Source organism: Solanum lycopersicum, chromosome 11 (genome assembly GCF_036512215.1).
Source record: "Solanum lycopersicum chromosome 11, SLM_r2.1".
Classification (NCBI taxonomy): Eukaryota; Viridiplantae; Streptophyta; class Magnoliopsida; order Solanales; family Solanaceae; genus Solanum; species Solanum lycopersicum.
In genome coordinates, this window is record NC_090810.1 from 12,789,477 (window position 1) to 12,809,602 (window position 20,126).

Below are 20,126 nucleotides of genomic sequence, written 5' to 3' on the forward strand. Positions count from 1 at the left end.
TTCCAGCCAACTCTTGCAAAGATAAATTAATAAACCTAACATTATCACATTAACATAATAAGCCAACAAAATTGTCTCCTATCCCAAGAGAAAACTTACTAGTGAAACAACAAGATAAAGTCCAGAACGTTAATACCCTTTCTTCTATTTGTTTTTTTTTAAACCCTTTAAGTCACACTCCAATTATCATTGGCCAACAACACCAGCACCCTATTGCCTCTATTTACATCTATCATCCACTCAAATTATATATTACTCTCACAATAAAGTATCCCACTATGTTTTCTTCCAACATAATTAAAATAATGTTAGCCTTTACATCATATATAGTTCACACATATTAATTAAATGGTGTCTGCTATTCTACAAGTATAAAATGGGTATACGAACTGTACCTTCTTGGTTCTTAATGTGGTGGTGCCGCACTACTGCCTCTGTTCTTCCTTTTCCAAACAAATAAAATAATTTTGATCTCAAATGAGTAAATCCCACTAACTTCCTTTAATTATTATATGGGCCAAGGGTATGGAATGGATCTCAGGTTCGGCCCATTACTTTCTTATTAAATTAATTATATAAAAAAATCAGATAACTAACTAAGTGTAGTCACCAAATTATTTCAAAGCTTCCAATTAAATTTAATGGAACAAGTCAAAATGGTCCTAGTTATCAAAACGACCTAGCGGGTCATTACAGAACGGAAGTGGGTTGGGCTGGTTTTCTGGTTGGTGTTCCTTGGTGTTTAAATACCACTTAAACAAACGTTCATCCTCGAACGGAGAAAGAAAAGAGCTAACCTGAATGCTAAAAAAGATGATGATATTTACTCCTCAAGTCTTACTCTATCTCCCATGTAGCCTCCTCCACTGGACGATGCTTCCACTGAACCTTTACTGAAGCAATCTCCTTGGACCTCAGCTTCCAAATTTGCCTATCCAAAATGGTGATCGGATCTTCCTCAAAAGTGAAATTTTGATCAAGTAACACTAAATCCCATTGAATCACATGATCACCACCCTGATGTTACTTCTTAAGATGGACACCTGACAACCTAGGTGGCAAAGCCAACTGATATGCCACCTCACCAATACGCTCCACAATCTCGAAAAGACCAATGTACCTTGGACTCAACTTGCCCTTCTTTCCAATCTCATCACACCCTTCATGGGTGATACCTTAAGTAGAACGCTTTCTCCAACCATAAACTCCAAATCATGAACCTTCCTATATGCGTAACTCTTTTGCCTGCTTTGAGCCATGAGAAGCCTATCTTAGATCAACTTGACCTTGTCCAAAGACTCCCTCAACAAATCTGTACCCCATGGTCTAACCTCAAATGCATCAAACTAGCCAATTGGAGATCGACATCTCCTACCATACAGTGCCTCGAATGGTGCCATCTCAATGCTCGAATGATAACTATTATTGTAAGCAAACTCTTCTTAAGGCAAGAACTGATCCCACTGACCACCAAAGTCAATCACACATGCCCGCAACATGTCCTCAAGAACCTGAATAGTGCGCTCAGACTGACCATCAGTCTGAGGGTGAAAGGCTGTACTAAGATCCACCCGAGTGCCCAACTCTTTCTGCATAGACCGCCAGAAATGAGATGTAAATTGGGTGCCACGATCTGAAATAATAGATGTAGGAACTCCATGCAACCGAACTACCTCCCGAATATAAATCTTGGCTAACCTTTCTGAGTTATAGGTAGTTTGAACTGGTAGAAAGTGTGCAGACTTAGTCAGTCGATCCACAATGACCCATATAGCATCGAACTTACCCAAGGTGCGTGGCAATCCTACCACAAAGTCCATAGCAATACGCTCCCACTTCCACTCAGGTATAGGCATCCTTTGTGTCACACCTCCAGGCCTTTGGTGTTCATACTTCACTTGCTGACAATTCAAACAACGAGATACAAAATCTACTCTGTCCCTCTTCATACGACACCACCAATAATGTTGTTTCAAGTCACGATACATCTTAGTAGCCCCCGGATGAATAGAGTACCTCAAACTATGGGCCTCCTCCATGATTAATCTAGTCAAATCACTTGTACGAGGAACACAAATATGACCTTTAATCCTCAAAACTCCTTCACTATCAAGAATTGCAGCCATGGCTTCTCCTTTTAACACCTTGTCCCTATCTTACATAAATCACCATCATCAAACTGTTGAGCCCGAATCTGCTCCAACAAGGATGACCTAGCCTCCATATAAGCCAACACCTTACCAGATTCTGTAATATCAAGTCTCACAAAACTATTGGCCAAGGATTGGGAATCCCTAGCTAAAGGACGCTCGCCAACCTGTAACATGGCTAAACTACCCATACTTACCGCCTTTCGACTCAAGGCATCTGCTACAACATTTGCCTTGCCTGGATGATAAAGAATAGTCATATCGTAGTCCTTGAGCAACTCCAACCATCTCCGCTGCCTCAAATTTAGATACCTCTGATTGAATATAGATTGGAGACTACGATGATCCGTGAACACCTCGCAATGCACGCCATAAAGATAATGTCTCCAAATCTTCAATGCAAACACAACAGCCGCCAACTCTAAATCATGAATAGGATAATTCTTCTCATGAACTTTAAACTGTCTCGAAGCATAAGCTATCACTTTTCCCTTCTGCATTAATACACAACCAAGACCAATCCGAGAAGCATCACAATATACAACAAAACCCCCTCCCTCCACGGGTAGGGTCAAAATCGGAGCAGTAGTCAATAAAGTCTTGAGCTTTTGGAAACTAACCTCATATTCGTCAGACCACTGAAAAGCCACCTCCTTCGTTGTCAGTCTAGTTAATGGAGACGCAATGGATGAGAAACCCTCAACAAACCGTTGATAATAACCTGCAAGGCCCAAGAAACTCCGAATCTCAGTAACTGAAGCAGGTCTGACCCAATCTCTAACCGCCTCAATCTTCTTAGGATCCACCATGATACCCTCCTTGGACACTACATGTCCCAAGAATGCTACCGAACTAAGCCAAAACTCACACTTTGAAAACTTTGCATAAAGCTTCTTCTCCTTTAGAATCCCAAGAACAATCCTCAAATGATGCTCATGTTCCTCCTTAGTACGTGAGTATATCAATATATCATCTATGAAGACAATAACAAAGGAATCTAAATACGGTCTGAACACTCCATGCATCACGTCCATAAAAGCTGCTAGGGCATAAGTCAATCCGAAAGACATCACCAAAAACTCGTAATGACCATAACGTGTTCGAAAAGCCGTCTTAGGGATATCATCCGCCCTAACCTTCAGCTGATGATAACCAGATCTCAAGTCAATTTTGGAGATAACTGAAGCACCCTGTAACTGATCAAATAAATCATCAATACGAGGTATCGGATACTTATTTCTGTTGGTTACCTTGTTCAACTGCCGATAGTCAATACACATACGCATAGATCCATCTTTCTTCTTCACAAATAACACTGGAGCACCCCAAGGAGATATACTTGGTATAATAAAACCTTTACTCAACAAATCCTGCAACTGCTCCTTCAACTCTTTCAATTCAGACGGTGCCATACGATAAGGAGGAATGGAAATAGGCTGAGTGTCTGGCTCCACATCAATACAAAAATCAATATCACGATCTGGTGGAAGACTTGGCAAATTGGTCGGGAATACCTCTGAAAATTCACTCACCACTGGAATAGACTCAAGCATAGGAGTCTCAACACTAGTATCTCGAATATGTGCCAAGTAAGCTAAGCATCCTCTTTGTACCAACTGACGATCCTTAAGGAATGATATCACACCCTTAGAAGGGTGACCAAGAGAACCTCTCCATTCTACTATAGGAATTCCAGGCATAGCTAAAGTGATGGTCTTGGCATGACAATTTAAAATTGTGTGGTAAGAAGATAACCGATCCATACCGAGAATCACATCAAAATCTATCATATCTAAGATCTTTAAATCTGCATGAGTGTCATACCCCGTCAAGGTAACAGTACATAATCGATACACCCGATCTACAACTACAGAATCCCCGACAGGAGTAGAAACACGTATCGGCAAATCAAGAGACTCACATAATATATCTAGACTAGGAGAAAAATATGTGGACACATAAGAATAAGTAGATCCTGGATCGAATAATACAGTAGTTGATCGATGACAAACTGGAATAATACCTGTGATAACAGCATCTGAAGCCTCAGCCTTTGGCCTACCTGGAAAAGCATAACAGTGAGAACGACCTCCATCAGATTGTGAACCTCCACGACCACCACCTCGACCAGAAGGAGAACCACCTCTACCTGAATGAGAAGTACCTCTACCATTTTGTGCCCCACCCCTAGATGGAGGTTATGCAGCCCTGGAAGTCGAAGCCTGAGAACCCTGATGTAAGCCACCACGTCTGGTCCTAGGGCAGTCTCTCACAAAGTGTCCCGTGTCACCACACTCAAAACAGCCCCTACGAGACGCAGGCTGATGAGAGGAACCTGAATGACCAGAATGCCCTCCACGAACTACAGGTCTAGAAGGTGAACCCTGCGAAGTATGAATCGAGCTCGAAGAGTTATGCCAGTGTAACTAGCGTCAGACGCTAGTATAGCAGCATGAATGGGTCTGCTGGACTGAGGGTGATAACCTCTGCCCAAGTAACCCCGACTCCTAGGCGGAGCACCACCATAATCACCTGAATAACGAGTCCTCTTTCCCTCTCGCTGCTCAAATCCCTCACGCCGAATCATTCCAACTCTTTAGCAGCATCTACCACTTTCTGGAATGGAACACCAGAAGCAGCAACTTGAGAAACTCCTAGACGGATCGGAATAATCATCCCCTTAACAAACCTTCTCACTCTCTCAGGCTCTGTGGGAAGTATCATCGAAGCATGCCTAGCCAAGGCATGAAATTTACCCTCATACTCTGCAACTGACATACCATTTAGCTGCAAACCCTCAAACTCGGCCCTCTTGCGCTCCCTCTCACTGCGTGGAACAAATTTGGATAGAAATACCTAAGTAAACTGAGTCCAGGATAGTGGATGGGATCCAGCTGGCCTACTACTAATATAATCCCTCCACCACTGCTTAGTAGAGCCAGTCATCTGAAACGTTGTGTAGTCAACTCCATGAGACTCCACTAATCCAAGATTATGCAACCTCTCGTGACAACTAATTATAAATTCATATGCATCCTCAGCTAAGTCACCAGTATAAGTAGGAGGATTCATTAGTTTGAACCTCCCAAACATCTTTTGCTCATCAATAGTCATAGAAGGCTTGTTCACCAAATGTGATATCATATCTGGAAACTCCATACTATCCAAACGAGGAGCTACAGCGGCAGCTGGCTGAGTCCTGGTAGTCTGAGAATCTGGAGCAACTATCGGATCTGGAGTTTGACCTCCAACATGGGTCTGTGAGCCATCAGAAGTGACAGGCAAAGCTCCTGCCTGGGCCATCCCCGCTAGTATTCCTAACATACGAGCCAAGGTATCTTGAAGCACAGGGGGGAAAACAGTACTGGTGGAGCCTGAGTTGGCCCATCCCCCTCGGCACGATCTTGCACATCCCCATGAATAACCTTTGCATCAGGAGGTACGGTCCTATCATGACCCTGGGTAGCTATTGGTTCTTGACCATCCACAAGTGCTGCAATACGGCCCCTACCCCGACCTCGAGCTCGTCCCCTACCCCCACCTCGGATAGTATTCCCAAAAGTAGGCGCAGGAATAGGATCCTGACCACTACTTGCCGATGTACAATTCCTTGCCATCTGAGAGAGAATGAGATATCAAGATTAGAATTTCTACAAGGTCAAGTGTGCACGATAATGTATAAAAAAATAGAATATTTTCTAAATGTCCTATAGCCTCTCGAAGATAGGTATGGACGTCTTCATACCGATTCGCAAGACTCTACTAGACATTGCTCTTGTACTCTTGAGACCGATGAACCTAGGGATCTGATACCAAATTTGTCACGACCCAAGAATCAGGAGTCGTGATGGCACCTACGTTCCCCACTAATAGGTAAGCCAACGAACATATTTTAACAACTTAACTAACTAATAAGTGAAAAGACAATAAATTGTCAATTCTCCAACACTGAGTTCCTTATAAGTACGAATGCGAAAAACTGAAAAAAAAATATTACCCAAGAATTGGTGTCATAATTACAAGAGCTTCTAGAATACGATGCAAGTCTGAAACTAAAATGACAAATCTAACTTAAGGGATATCCTGTCTGAATACTGAATAACAGAATACGTAAAGATAGAGGGAGGTGTGGGCCACGGAACAGCCAAGCAGCGCACCACAACTCCAAGAACTTCAAGCCGGACTCAATTTTCTCCACGAGATGTGCTCCTACTCGGAATCGAATCTGCACCACAAAGAGTGCAACAAGCGTAGTATGAGTACGAAACCACGTGTACCCAGTATGTCTCATTGACCGACAACGAAGAAGTAGTGACGAGAGTTTATACAAAAAAATAAATTCGTAAATTATATAAGTATATATATATATATATATATATATATATATATATATATATATATATATATATATATATATATTACACTCACTATTTAGGTCTCATCAATAAAGGTAATCAAACATCAAGTATTTTCCAACCACCAAACAAAACACATAATCATCAAAATAAATGATGTGATGAAATGCAATGCAATATAACACCATGTAATAAATTGTCTCAGAATACCCAGTACACACTCAACCATATATACATGATACTCCTCGGAAATACATCGAGAGTTCATGACCCATGGGAGACTCGCGAGGTCCATATACCGACACGGACGATCTCCACGTATTTGTGCGGATGATCTCAACGCAACATCATAATATCAAACAATTTCTGCACGAACGGTCTCCACGTGCCCAAATTACAATCTTAACATCTTAACATCCCCAACACGGACGATCTCCACGTGCCTATCTTATACTCAATCTCATGTCAATGCATGTATACAATATTATTTCAAAATAAGGGGATGATGATGCATCTCACTCAATAAATATCGACATAATACACAACCACCTCAATTATCACAACTATACGGGTGTAAAAAAAATAAAATCACACAAAAATTTCAAGTCAATAATATATCATCTAATGCCCATATGCTTTGGCAGATTCTCAAATTACAATCTACATTCTATAGTAGTAACTTTCCATTTTATAACACCGGTACTCGTACCAATGCCCGTCACATCATTGATACGAGACCCCCATCTTTCGCCCTTACCCCCTTTGTCTATTTTCATTTTTAATCTTTAATTAGGAAAAACGTCCTTCAACAAGTCTAAAAAGTCTTAACATACCTTAAATGTTGAACACGTGCCACCAATCCTCACGATATTTCCTTTCCTTTTAGCAAAATTTCCAAACGTTCCAATCTACCAATTATGCAATATTCATAATCAAATAAATCTATAAACATCCATAGAGTTATACCTCTATTCCGAACCTCAAAACTCATTCAACCTAATGATACCAAAACTAACATCCATGATAAATAATTAAATTCATAAATTTTAGTGTCCTCTAGTATGTCAAGTCTCATATTCCTAAATTTTAAATTAAGAGTTGAGTCTTAATTCCACTAAATATCATATCCTAATAGTGTTCATATAAATTAGGCTTACTAATTAATAGTGAGTGACAAGAATAGTAACGAAAATTTAAACGAAAATTAGCAAAACTCTAAACTTCCACAACTACTGTACCTTAGTTCCTTAATTTTTTATTTATATTATTTATTTTTCCAGCCAACTCTTGCAAAGATAAATTAATAAACCTAACATTATCACATTAACATAATAAGCCAATAAAATTGTCTCCTATCCCAAGAGAAAACTTACTAGTGAAACAAAAAGATAAAGTCCAGAACGTTAATACCCTTTCTTCTATTTGTTTTTTTTTTAAACCCTTTAAGTCACACTCCAATTATCATTGGCCAACAACACCAGCACCCTATTGCCTCTATTTACATCTATCATCCACTCAAATTATATATTACTCTCACAATAAAGTATCCCACTATGTTTTCTTCCAACATAATTAAAATAATGTTAGCCTTTACATCATATATAGTCCACACATATTAATTAAATGGTGTCTGTTATTCTACAAGTATAAAATGGGTACACGAACTGTACCTTCTTGGTTCTTAATGTGGTGGTGCCGCACTACTGCCTCGGTTCTTCCTCTTCCAAACAAATAAAATAATTTTGATCTCAAATGAGTAAATCCCACTAACTTCCTTTACTTATTATATGGGCCAAGGGTATGGAATGGATCTCAGGTTCGGTCCATTACTTTCTTATTAAATTAATTATATAAAAAAATCAGATAACTAACTAAGTGTAGTCACCGAATTATTTCAAAGCTTCCAATTAAATTTAATGGAACAAGTCAAAATGGTCCTAGTTATCAAAACGACCTAGCGGGTCATTACAGAACGGAAGTGGGTTGGGCTGGTTTTCTGGTTGGTGTTCCTCGGGGTTTCAGGTGGTGGTTTTGATGGAAAAAATAGGTCATTTGTTGCTGTTGGAGAGAACTACTGGCAGCAACAGGGAAAAAGAGAAGGGTTGGGTCTGGTGGCTTTGCTGGCGGATTTCTGAACTATGAGAGAGGGAGGTCTGGTAGAGTTGTTTCGGTGTTGTTACCGTTGGTTTCAGGTGGGGTTTGGAGGTTTATTGAGGGAGAACGGAGAAGAAAGAACCGCGCGGGGGGGGGGGGGGGGTGTTGAGGGCTGGTTGTTTGCCGGAGAAAGAAAAGTAAAATGGGTGTTTGGTTGGTCATGGTTGCTGGTCGGAAACGGAAATGGAAAAGGAAGAGAGCAGATGATTTTTGAAATTCATGGATGTTGGTTAAAAAATAGTAGTTTCACCGGAAAAATGAGGAAAACAAAATGGGATTTTGGTTGCTATGTTGAAGAGTTTCAATGAGTAACAATGGAGTTTTGGGGTCTTTTGGATTGCTGGAACTTCATCGGATTCTGGGGTGGTGGTGACCGGAAAAATAATGAAAAGTTAAACCCTTGTCAATAAAAATCTGAAAATTCTCAACCCTAATTTGAAGATATTTCATCACATTCTTAACCTAATGAGCTAAATCTTCTATATGTAGGAAATTATTAAAAATGGGCCTAAGTTATGAGCTCGAGATTGTGACACAAAAATTTGTTGGTTGATAAAATATCTATCTATACAAATGTATTTGGATGAATTTTTAGACTGCACAAAATATCAAAATTCATATTAACAATGTAATAGAGAAAAATGAATTTGAAAAATGTAATGCACGTAATCAATAACAAGTAAAAAATGTAATTTAACAGAAAAAATGATTTAATAAAAAATGAAGAAATATTTGAACGTCCGGCGAAAAAAATATATAAAAAGAACAACTGATAAAAATCCTAATAATTTGAGAAAAAGGTTGATTATCAAAAAATTGCATTAAAATGATAAAACAAGTATTTTGAACTATCAAAAATAAAATACTCAAAAATTATTAACTTTACAACTATCAGACCAAAATTTGATGTCAACAATATCTACTCTCTACGCTCCTTCCTCCCCGACCCTTACTTCCTGTCTCTTCCATTTTTTAGTTTGGATCTTGTCCACCATTTTAAAAAATTTATGACAAACAAGAGAGAAAAAAGGAGGAAAATAATGATGCATTCATATAGAAATAATTAGTTCAATAAAAGATAATTTAATTAAGCAAATATGTACAAAAATTATATTTTTCTTTTGTGTGTACCCTTAATTATAAGTAAAAATAAAAATAATCATATTCCCATCCTCATGCCATTATGACAATAATACTAATTAAAAGAATATAAATATGTTAGACCATTTGAAGTTTGAGTTCCGAATATTTTAATTAAGAATAAGAGATTAAAAAAAGAATAAAGAGAAAATAAATAAGATAAATTAATTATTTATGGATTTCAGTTGGATCCTCATTTTTGAGTTGAGTTACATTATAATAAATTGAGTTTAATTTAAAATGGGAAAAAACTTATCTGCATCGGATGTTCACATCAAATTAATACAATTTTCATTATTATGTGATTTGATAGTAAAACACATGTTAATTAATTAAAATTAAGTAAAATGAGCTCTAAATTTAAACACATGACATGCATATATTGGATTGATGCAAAAACTCAGTGTGGATATGTTTTACCCTTTAAAATAGGCTAATAGGAAGATTATGAAATTAATTGTTTTCAATATTATTTTTAAATGTATCATGTCAAAATATGAAATATCAATGGTTTTATAAAAAAATAATTTTTTTTAAATATTATTTTTATTATTTATTCGAGAAGAATTTAAATTTGGATCAATCACATTAAACAATATAATATAAATATTGAATAATTTTACTTTAGGAAATTATTAAAAATAATAACAAATATAATTAAAGAATTAACATCAGGAGTAGTTTAAGAACATAGATGAAGAATGATTTTGTATCAATTTAAATATTTGAGAATTCATTTGAAACCATTCTTCCTATAATATATTGTGAATAAAGTGATAAGTTTGGGCATTGTTTAAGAATGCAGGCCAAATCCTCCTTTTATGTTCTCATCCTCCTCAAAAGGTTTGAAAACAAACGCTAATTTTGAGAATCCATATGTTTCGTTCCGTTTTCAAATCGTTTCTAAATCTTCCTAAATCTATCTCCATATTAACACCTTCTGTTTATCGCCCAATTTCGATCTCCATTTCTAGCTCATACTCAACTCCAAGAATTAGCAAGAGAATTGGGTCATTGTTTTCTGTACCCGTTGGTGAGCAATTTCAAGAATTTGGGTCGTTATTTTCAGCTAAATACAGCACCAATGGAGACGGATGTGTTGATACGGGGATTGGTGGTAGAGACTACTTGTTGATGTCGGATGAGGAGTTGATGAAACAGTGTGAATTGAGCACTTTCAAGGCTTCAGGTCCTGGTGGACAGCACCGTAACAAGCGTGAATCAGCTGTGCGTTTGAAGCATAGCCCAACAGGGATTATTGCTCAGGTTTTGTTTTGATGATTTGCTAGATTTTCATGACCTTTTTTTATTTTGAAATGGAATTTTATTTGTTTGGGTATTTTGGGTTTTATTTAGGCTGTGGAGGATAGATCCCAACACATGAATCGTGCGTCTGCTTTATCTCGATTGCGAGCGTTACTGGCTCTTAAAGGTATACAATCTATTCTTTGTTGTTTCTTCCAGAACCACTGCCTTATTATATAACACAAATTTATATCTTTAAGTCTGTGGTTAGCGGCGTGATAAACAGCTGTGTAGTATATGCTTATTAACTTTGAGTTTTGTGCTTGAGAATTTTTTTGAGTTTGGGGTTTGTTGATTGTATCAAGTGATGAGCTTGGAGTGCACTGATGAGTTAGCAAAGTTGTGCGAGGACTATTAGTTGTGAAACCCATTAAAAGTTGTTTTTGTACTATAGCGGAGTGAGACCTAAGTAAAACATGGAACTAGAGAGGAGACTTGATGAAAATCATTTATTTCTTTTTATTGGTGTAATGAGTCCGCCTTCCTAATCTTGAGGCAGACAATGTCCTAGCACCATGAGAAATAGGCCTATTTAAGTGCAAATATCCTTTTGTGATAATAGGACTTTCTTTTAGAATGGTAACATTACTATTTACTTCTATATGACCACAGGTATACTATACCAACAGGTATTGTTTCACAACAAAGGTATTACAACTTACATCTTGTGTTTCAAGTTACCGTTACAAAAAGTCTAAAACATCAAAAATGTCTTCTGTTTGAGCTAATAATTTTTGCTCACACCAAAAAAAAATTAGGCCTAAGCAATTCATCTTAAGAATCTGTAAGCTGCTTTTTACTCCTTCAAAACACCTCTTGTTCCTCTCAATCTAGACTGACCACCAAATACAAGCCAGGACAATCTTCCATCTCTCCTCCTTACCTACCATGCCATCCTTGTTCCTGCATCTTAGGACATCCGCTATGCTTCCAAGTTTCACCCATCTGATCCCTTTTAGGTATATAAACATCCTCCATAGTTGGTTTGTACACTTGCCACGCAAAAAAAAGATGGTTGATTGTCTCAGGTTGTTCCCCACATAGAAAACACTCGGCGACTAATTGATGACCCCTTTTACTTAGGTTTTTCTGTGTCAAAACTGCCTCTTTTGCCAAAAGACAGGTGAAACAGTTAACTTTGTAAGGAATCTTTGGCGTCCAAATCATCTTCCAAGGCCAATCACTTTCCTTCACCACCGCTGAATTCAGCCCCTTGTATGCTGAGTTAACAGAGAACTTCCCATTCTTGTCTTTACTCCATTTCAGTATGTTCTCTCCTCCATTGAGCTTATTGAAACCTGCTACTGAATTGTAAAATTCTGCAACTTTTTCCATCTCCCAATCATTCAAATGTCTCCTTAGGAATAAGTTCCATCCGTGACCAGTCCACATCATGGCAACTGTGGCATGTTGCTGTTGACTTAACGTAAAGAATTCTGGATGTTGTTGTTTCATAGTTCCTTGCTGTGCCCATTTGTCATGCCAAAAAAATGTTCGCTGTCCATTCCAAATCTTCACCTTTGTTTTGATCTGCATTAATGGCCATACCTTCCTGATAGCGCTCCAGACTGAGCACCCATAGAGTGTTGTTACAATCTTACTCATCCATTTATCTTCCATGCAATATTTGAAACAATTGCTTCTTTCCACAACCTTCCTTCATCAGTAGAAACCTTTCACAACCATATCATCATCAAACTCTGGTTCTGCTTCTTCATGTTTCTGATTTTTAGACCCCCTGCCTTCTTGTCTACTAATAGCTCCTCCAATTTGATTAGGTGATATATTTTCTTACCTTTATTTCCCTGCCAGAAGAAGTTTCTTCTCAGTGCATCTATTCTTTTACTTACACTGGCAGGTGTAGGAAAAATTGATATCAAATAAAAAGGCAAAGTGTCCAGAACACTATTGACTAGTGTCAGTCTGCCACCCCTAGAAAGATATTGACTCTTCCAATTTGTTAATCTCCTAGTGCATTTCTCCACTACCGTATTCCAAATCCCTATTAACTTATTCTTCACCCCCAATGACATGCCGAGATAAGTTGTTGGTATCTCTCCCACCTTCTCCACTCATGTGCGCATTGTGATAATAGGACCTTTTAGGCTTTAGTTTCTTGAGTTCTATGGTTTAGGTGCCACAAAATTGAGTTCAAGAGTCCTGAAGATCGGCGGTTACTAGGGAATACAAAGAAGCAGTAGAAGAAAGAGAGGGCTTTCCAGTAGATGAAAAGCAAAAATCTGTTGAAAATAATGGAATATATAGATAAAACGAAGTACAAGAAGTCAAGAACTGTGTCCTAGCTGATCATTCATGCATCTTCTTGATGCTTTTTACATACAACAACTTACTTTATCAAAAACAAAGAACTGTGTCACAGCTGAAACCACCCCTTAATTGTTGGGAGTTTCTCAATTGACTGAACTATGATAAAGAAAAAGCAGCTTCTGTTATTTTTGGTCTCTTTGCTAAATCCATGTCAAATAAGAATTTGACCAACTTCAATCGATTAGTCAACTTTATACCTCAAACTCAAACTATATTGGTTTGACCAAGGAGCTTGGTAACTAAATTTTACAAAGATTATGTTTGTGACTGTGTAGGCTAAATTATTCAGTGTCCTGATATCTGGAAGTCAAAAGATACAGAAGATTTACCAATAGCTACTCAACTCACTTTCTTTGAAATTCTACAAATTTGAAAACAGGAATACAAGCCAAGATGACGCTTAAAGTGTAAACTGGACACATTTTTCATAGTTTGGGAGTTAAAAACTTTTGAAGTTTGGTTTTCCTGTGAAGTTTCTTTCTCATGAGTAGTTAATGGACTGGTTCTATTGTCTATTCTTTTGTTACTACCTATTGTGTCTTGTACTTCATTATTTGTCTTGAGCCAATTGTCTATCGGAAACAGCCCCTCTACTTCACCTTTGAGATAGAGGTAAGGTTTGCCTACGCTCCACCCTCCCCAAAACCTCACTCTATGGGAATACACTGGGTATGTGTTGTTGAGGTAATGGACTGGTCTTCATCCTTGGATATGTTTAAGCTCGTCTTAAGGTTTAGCATGATGTTGATGTGGCTCTCTTTTCCTAGATGCTTCCATTTATTTTACTTTCTATTTTTTTCATCTAGTTAGGAACAACATAGATCTTGATACATATACTCCTCCTCAAGAGCTGCTTCAAATTCTTCCTGCCAAATCAACAGTCAGGGGCTCAAATTGTGGCCCTCAAATTGGACCAAACAATCCTAAGTTTGCTTTGGTATGTGTTTCCTTTTTTCCGTGTCCTTAACAACTGCCAAATGTAGTGATATTTTCTTGGCTGTCGTTCTTCTTTAATCCATAGGGAATGCAAGCTTTACTGGACCTACTTTTTGCTGTTGAGGGCTCGGTATCAGATGCCGCAAAAAAGTTGGGGTACGTGTTTGTGGAAATAAACTGTATTTCCTTGTAAATTTAGTCAAACTTCTTCTGCTTAATAGTGTAATTCCATACATCCTTTGTTTCATCTTACTCAAGGCAGTTTAACAAGTTACATGTCCTGCATAGATCCCTCAAAACTTGAACTGTCATTTGGGAAGCAGGGTATGTTTATTTTGTTGAACCTTTTTTTACAGGTTGAGCACAGGGGCTTTATCAAGGTTGCTATTATCTGATGATAATCTCAGAATGGCTGTGAATGAGTTTAGAGTATCCAAGGTATAGATGCACACTTACGATGGATATTTTAGCTCACAAGTATTGGACCTTAGTTTCTTATTTAATTAATTGTATGAATATCTATATAATTTCCATCTCATGCAAAAAGTTAGTGCTTGTGCAACATCAGCTCGAATCACTTGTAGAGATATAGACATCAGCCTAAAAGTGGACGAACGGCGTGTAAGGCGGAGTTGAAATTTCATTATAGCCTTCTCCTCCATGAAACAGATCTTACAGCTCACAGCGGGTCTTCATGTTGGAGAGACACACAGTACTGTTAGGAGGTTGGTTTTTTGTCTTCAGAGGCTGAAAAGAATGCCAAATGTTGTTTAAAGGATTCTTTAAGATGAGTAATGGCTTATAGATGGTTAAGGTTTGAATAGAATGAGAAAGAGGTTCAGTCTATCAGAATCAGCCCTAGGTATCAGCCTTATGTCCTTTGGCATTATATAATAAAGTTGGACATCATACTTGTGTTCTCGGGCATTACATCATAATGTTTGATTGTGTCATAGTATTAAATCCTAATTCCTAGCACAACAATCTTTTCGAACTCTCTAATCTCTAAACTTCAAGAATTAATAGCATTGTAATATAACTTTTTGGGTATAATTCTTCTAGTACATTTAGGTGCAGTCATACCCTGTGAAGGATTGTCTAAACCTGCTCAGAGAAAAATTCTCACATTCGTATACAACTTAAGGACAGACTTGAATTACTCATCACGACTATGAACAGGGAAAAGATCTGCATCTTTTGAATAAAAATTGCAGACACTATAAGCCATATAACAGATTGTGCTTTATCAGTCTTCCTATTAAAAGTAAGTCAAGTTGCACACAAATAGCTTAAGTGATTTAAACCATTTTCATAATCCCCATATGTTACTGCATATGCAAGGGAGGGAGGGACAAGTACAGATTTCTCACCCTCGGATGTGGTATAAAACGGTTCCAACACATATTAGGTGTTTGCACTTAAGTGGATAGTTGGCAAATATAGAGTAATAATAAAGATTCAGTGTATGTAGATTTTTCCAGCACCAAAAGCATTAGGGGAAAGTGGTGATCAAGATGGGTATGTGGAAAAGTTGAGGGGGAATAAAGCGGATAGGTGAGTGAATCAAGGTGCTCTCGCATTCAAAAGGTTGTGTAGAGGCTTACTGATCAAACCAAGTAGAGATGGCTAAAGATGGAGATATGGGACTTGGGTGGAAAGGAAGCCTGAGAAATTGTGATTCACAGGTGGAAGACACGGATGACCACACCAAATAAAAGGAAGGTAAACTGTTGAATCTACTTCAAGTGACCCAACCTGGAAAGTTGAAAAAAAGAAGTTTAAATGGGAACCACAAATCTAGTAATTGAATAAAAATGTTCTTTTTAATGTTTCTACCACTTCATAAGATTCTATTGCAAAATCTAGTGAGTCCAGAACCATGAGGTTTCAGGTTCATATTCCAGCAGAGGCAAAAATACCAAGTGATTTCTTTCCATATGCCCAAGTCTTTGTGGACGGAATTACCTGATTCCTGTGCTGGTGGGAAACAGTAGGCACTTGTGAATCAGTCGAGATGTACACAAATTGTCCCACACAACAGTTATAAAATAAAGATTTTATTTCGGTGTCGACATTTAGTACCTTTCAAATCTTGAAAATTGAAGAAAAAAATATTTATACTTCTAGTCGTCAACACACTTCATTCGTTCCGATTTCAACATTGAATTGAACAATGGTAGTGGCATCACGTGCTTTTCTTTCTGAAATTTTTTTGTTATGTTACTGTGTAGGGTATAAAGCCTCTAAAATAGGACTCGTTCATGATGTTAGCATCCTCAGGTACTATTGCTCTTCATTTCCACTTGCGATATCAAGCTTCAGGTGCTGGTGCTGCTGGTGGTTTCAGGTTCATACAGTTGAATAAACAATGTCTACTTAGTTACAAATGTTACATTTGTTACAGGAAACAAGTTGTGCTGGTGAGTCTATTCTATGTTTTGGCATTAGGCTTGCTGCTGTGTTTCTCAAGCAAGGCAGATGGTGTAGTGCATTGGTAGCTGGAAAAGTCCTGCAACATTTGATTGTAAATTCCTTTTTCTTCTTGTTTTCGTTGGTTTTATGTTAGTTTAAGTTTACATGGTGGAATAATTACTGATTACGGTGATATTCAATGGACACAATAATAGATGGTGTATATTTGAGATAGCTTCCAGGGATTAGTTATTGATCATTCCTCTTGATCTCTGACTCTTACGTTTGTGCCAAATGTACTATAGAAGATGTGTCATCTTTTGTGACTTGAAAGAAAAAGAAGATAAAATGCAATGATTATTTAAGTTGTTGTAGCAGGTTGTTCGTCTTTTATGCGATGCAAGTGTTTTCCATGCTAATAACTTAATGTTAAGAAGGAAAGATAATATCTTTCATTTATTCTTTTTGATTTTGCAATCTTTAATATTTTGTTAATATTTCTTTATTTTTTGTAATCTTTTGATTCTTTTTATTTAGTTTGCTTTGTATTGTAGCAATTGCTGACCCTTCTTAAAAGATAATTAATGTAATAAAGGAAAATGCATAAATTCCTTCCAGAACTTATATCGAAAAGTTAGTTGCACGATTAAACTATCATGATGACTCGATACACAATTTTACTATTCAAAAGTGAATGTAATACTACCCTGAGACGTGTAACACCATTCTAAGAGTGTGATTACAATAAACTTGCAACTACATCATCGCCATGTCAGAAATTGTGATTTTTTATAAAAAAAAAATTTTCTCTTCTTTATTAATTATTTTTCTTTTGTTAACATTATTTTAAACTAATTAATTATTAAACTAAATAATAATTATACCTTCTTCATAACAAAATTTCACCACTCCATCTCTTATCTCACGGAAAAATCATATCAGACTACATCTTGTTCGTGCTTAGATCAGGATTGCTCATCTTTCATCACTTTGAGTGGTGAGTATTTATGATTCGAGTGTAAAATCATAGAGCCTTTTATTATTTTTATGATCGTTTGAGGTTTCAGACTTGTAAATGATGTATGAGTTATGCCCTGATCACTTCTATAATGTTAGAAATGCTCTCATAATTTACTTTTACACATTTATGTTCATTCCTTATATGACACAAGACATATATGGCCTATTCACCCTTATTGTACTTCTCCTACGTCTTATGTCAAGTAGCTTGTTGGGTCTTTCGGGATCATATTCGTCATGTTATATTTAAGGTGTACTTGGACTCTAGACAATACATTTGTATCAATGTTGGATCAAGTTCAATATTGTATTTGTATAATTGATTGTTATTATTTGTATCAAAGTTGTATTAAAAACTAAAAATATATTTGTATTATGTAAAAAAGATATGTATAGTTACACTTATCATTGTATATATATAATTGATCATTATCATCAATATTTATATAATTAACTATTAATGTTTGTATTTATACGAATAATTATTACAATTTTTATTCATATTGAGATAGAGAAGGAAGAGAGAGAAGAAAGGTGAACGAGAGGGCATATAGAGGTGCGGTAAAGCAGAAGAGAGGTGAGAGAAAATAGCTACAAATTCCTAACTTTAATTACAAATTATAATTTTTTCAAACTATAGTGATGTATTATATATATACATATTTTATGTTTACCTAATTACACATTTTTTCCATTTTTGATATTAAATCTATTTGAACCTAATTTGTTTCGATCCAAATAACTTTTGGAGGCCCTCGACCCGCTCAAATTCATGTCAATCAGCTCATCTGACAATGAAGGCCCAATTGTTTAATCGATCTTTTTATATTGAGAGAATTATTGAAAACATTTATGAATTTGACATAAATTATTGTTTTATTTTTAAAAATATTGACAACTTCAAAAACACTCTTCTACTTGATTAACTCAACTTAAATAATAAATACACCTCTAATTTGCCATATGACATAATTAGTGGTGTCAAACTCATACAAGGGTGAGACTCTTAATAAAAAGTCGAGAGAATTGTTAAAAATACTTCTAAACTTGGCGAGAATTAAGAAGTATATTTCACCCATTTGACAAGATCATGGGTGTATTTATATTCAGTTATTCATTTTAAAAGATATTTTTAAATTATCAATAATTTGAGGACGAAATTAATAATTTTGGGGAGTTTAGTTGGTTTCCTACATACTCTGTTATGTTTTCTCTTCTTTGCTTATAATAAAGCCCTTATTGAGTCTGCACACAAAACCCTATTGCTTACCATTCTGTTATATATACAGAGAAACCGCTGTCGATTATAATGGGAAATTCGGTGTTTCTCATACTCCACAGCGTTTTTCTGTATAACCAAATGTCACTATTCTTTTCTGGATCTTCAACCCTGCTGGTAATCGAAAATTGTTCAATTGAAATCTTAAAACACTTGTGTATTATGATGCTATCTTTATTCTGTTATTAGTCCATTTTTGTATGTTAGTTAATCCTAGGGGTCTTCAGTGCTGTACTGAGCAAATTATTGCTGCAAATGAAGCCACTTAAAGAATATTTGTCTGTTGCCACTCTATTATTGTAACAAGCATGGGATGCATCACCTCAGAAAAGGAGAGAGTAGAATTTTTTTTTGACGAAATTGTAAGGGATAGCGTGTGGATTGTCAAACACTTAAATGAACATTGCAATACACTGTAATGGTTTGTATCCTAAGATTAATGGAATGATAAGGGTGTATATGGCCAAAACTTGTTACCCTCAGTAGAACTTGAAATAAGAAAAGTGTGGTGGTTGTTCTAATTAGGCCTGTCTCTCGAAACAACAAACATGCTTGTATGCAGAACAAGTGTCCCTAGCTGGATAGTCTTTGGACATAATAAGTAATAGCTTGGTGAAAAAAGATACAAGAATCAAGGAAAACTCTCTTAACCAAATTAAGGTGTATTACACCCGCACTTAAGAATTAAGATGAATCGATGTATATTGTATGGTCTCACATTTTTATTACTAGCTATGCACAGAAAACTTTCATCTTTGCCTTATTTGGAGGCAACGTAACCTTGAGGAATTCCTATGCTAATTGTATATCCAACCACTATATAAATTGGGAGAGTTTTTGGCTAAAACATGATTCCTCCGTGTCATTTTATGTGACACCATTTTCTTTTTGGTTAGTCCCAAAAAGAATTCACATTTTTTTTGGTCCGTCTCAAAAAGAATATCACATTTTCTTATATGGTAAGTATTTAAAAGTATAATATCTCTTTTACATTTGTTGGTCTCACTTAATTTGAAAATAGTACTATAATATATTTATGAGGAGAGA

At 36.6% G+C, this 20,126-nt stretch overlaps 2 protein-coding genes across 5 annotated transcripts; one reads left to right on the top strand and one right to left on the bottom strand.

Moving 5' to 3' along the window:
- Nucleotides 1–837: 837 nt before the first annotated feature.
- On the bottom strand, nt 838–4,737 carry LOC138339244 (uncharacterized). Its single transcript, XM_069290827.1, has 7 exons — nt 4,517–4,737; nt 3,433–4,337; nt 3,103–3,330; nt 2,491–2,871; nt 2,161–2,388; nt 1,044–1,175; nt 838–986 (listed from the first exon to the last, which is right to left on the bottom strand). The coding sequence occupies exons 1-7, from the start codon at nt 4,735–4,737 to the stop codon at nt 838–840; spliced, it is 2,244 nt and encodes a 747-aa protein (XP_069146928.1).
- A 5,746-nt stretch (nt 4,738–10,483) lies between these two features.
- LOC101251643 (uncharacterized) lies at nt 10,484–17,014 on the top strand. 4 transcript variants are annotated; one of them, XM_004250367.5, is made up of 7 exons: nt 10,484–11,065; nt 11,156–11,231; nt 14,239–14,369; nt 14,454–14,524; nt 14,725–14,806; nt 16,600–16,648; nt 16,773–17,014. In XM_004250367.5, exons 1-6 carry the CDS (start codon nt 10,676–10,678, stop codon nt 16,618–16,620), a joined length of 771 nt encoding a protein of 256 aa, XP_004250415.1. In that variant the 5' UTR covers nt 10,484–10,675; the 3' UTR covers nt 16,621–16,648; nt 16,773–17,014. The 4 variants fall into 4 exon arrangements, 3 of the variants coding, with proteins under 3 accessions (XP_004250415.1, XP_010312863.1, XP_010312864.1); XR_011212251.1 differs by having other exon boundaries at nt 10,499–11,065; nt 16,600–16,690; XM_010314561.4 differs by having other exon boundaries at nt 10,511–11,065; nt 16,640–16,690.
- Nucleotides 17,015–20,126: the final 3,112 nt, after the last annotated feature.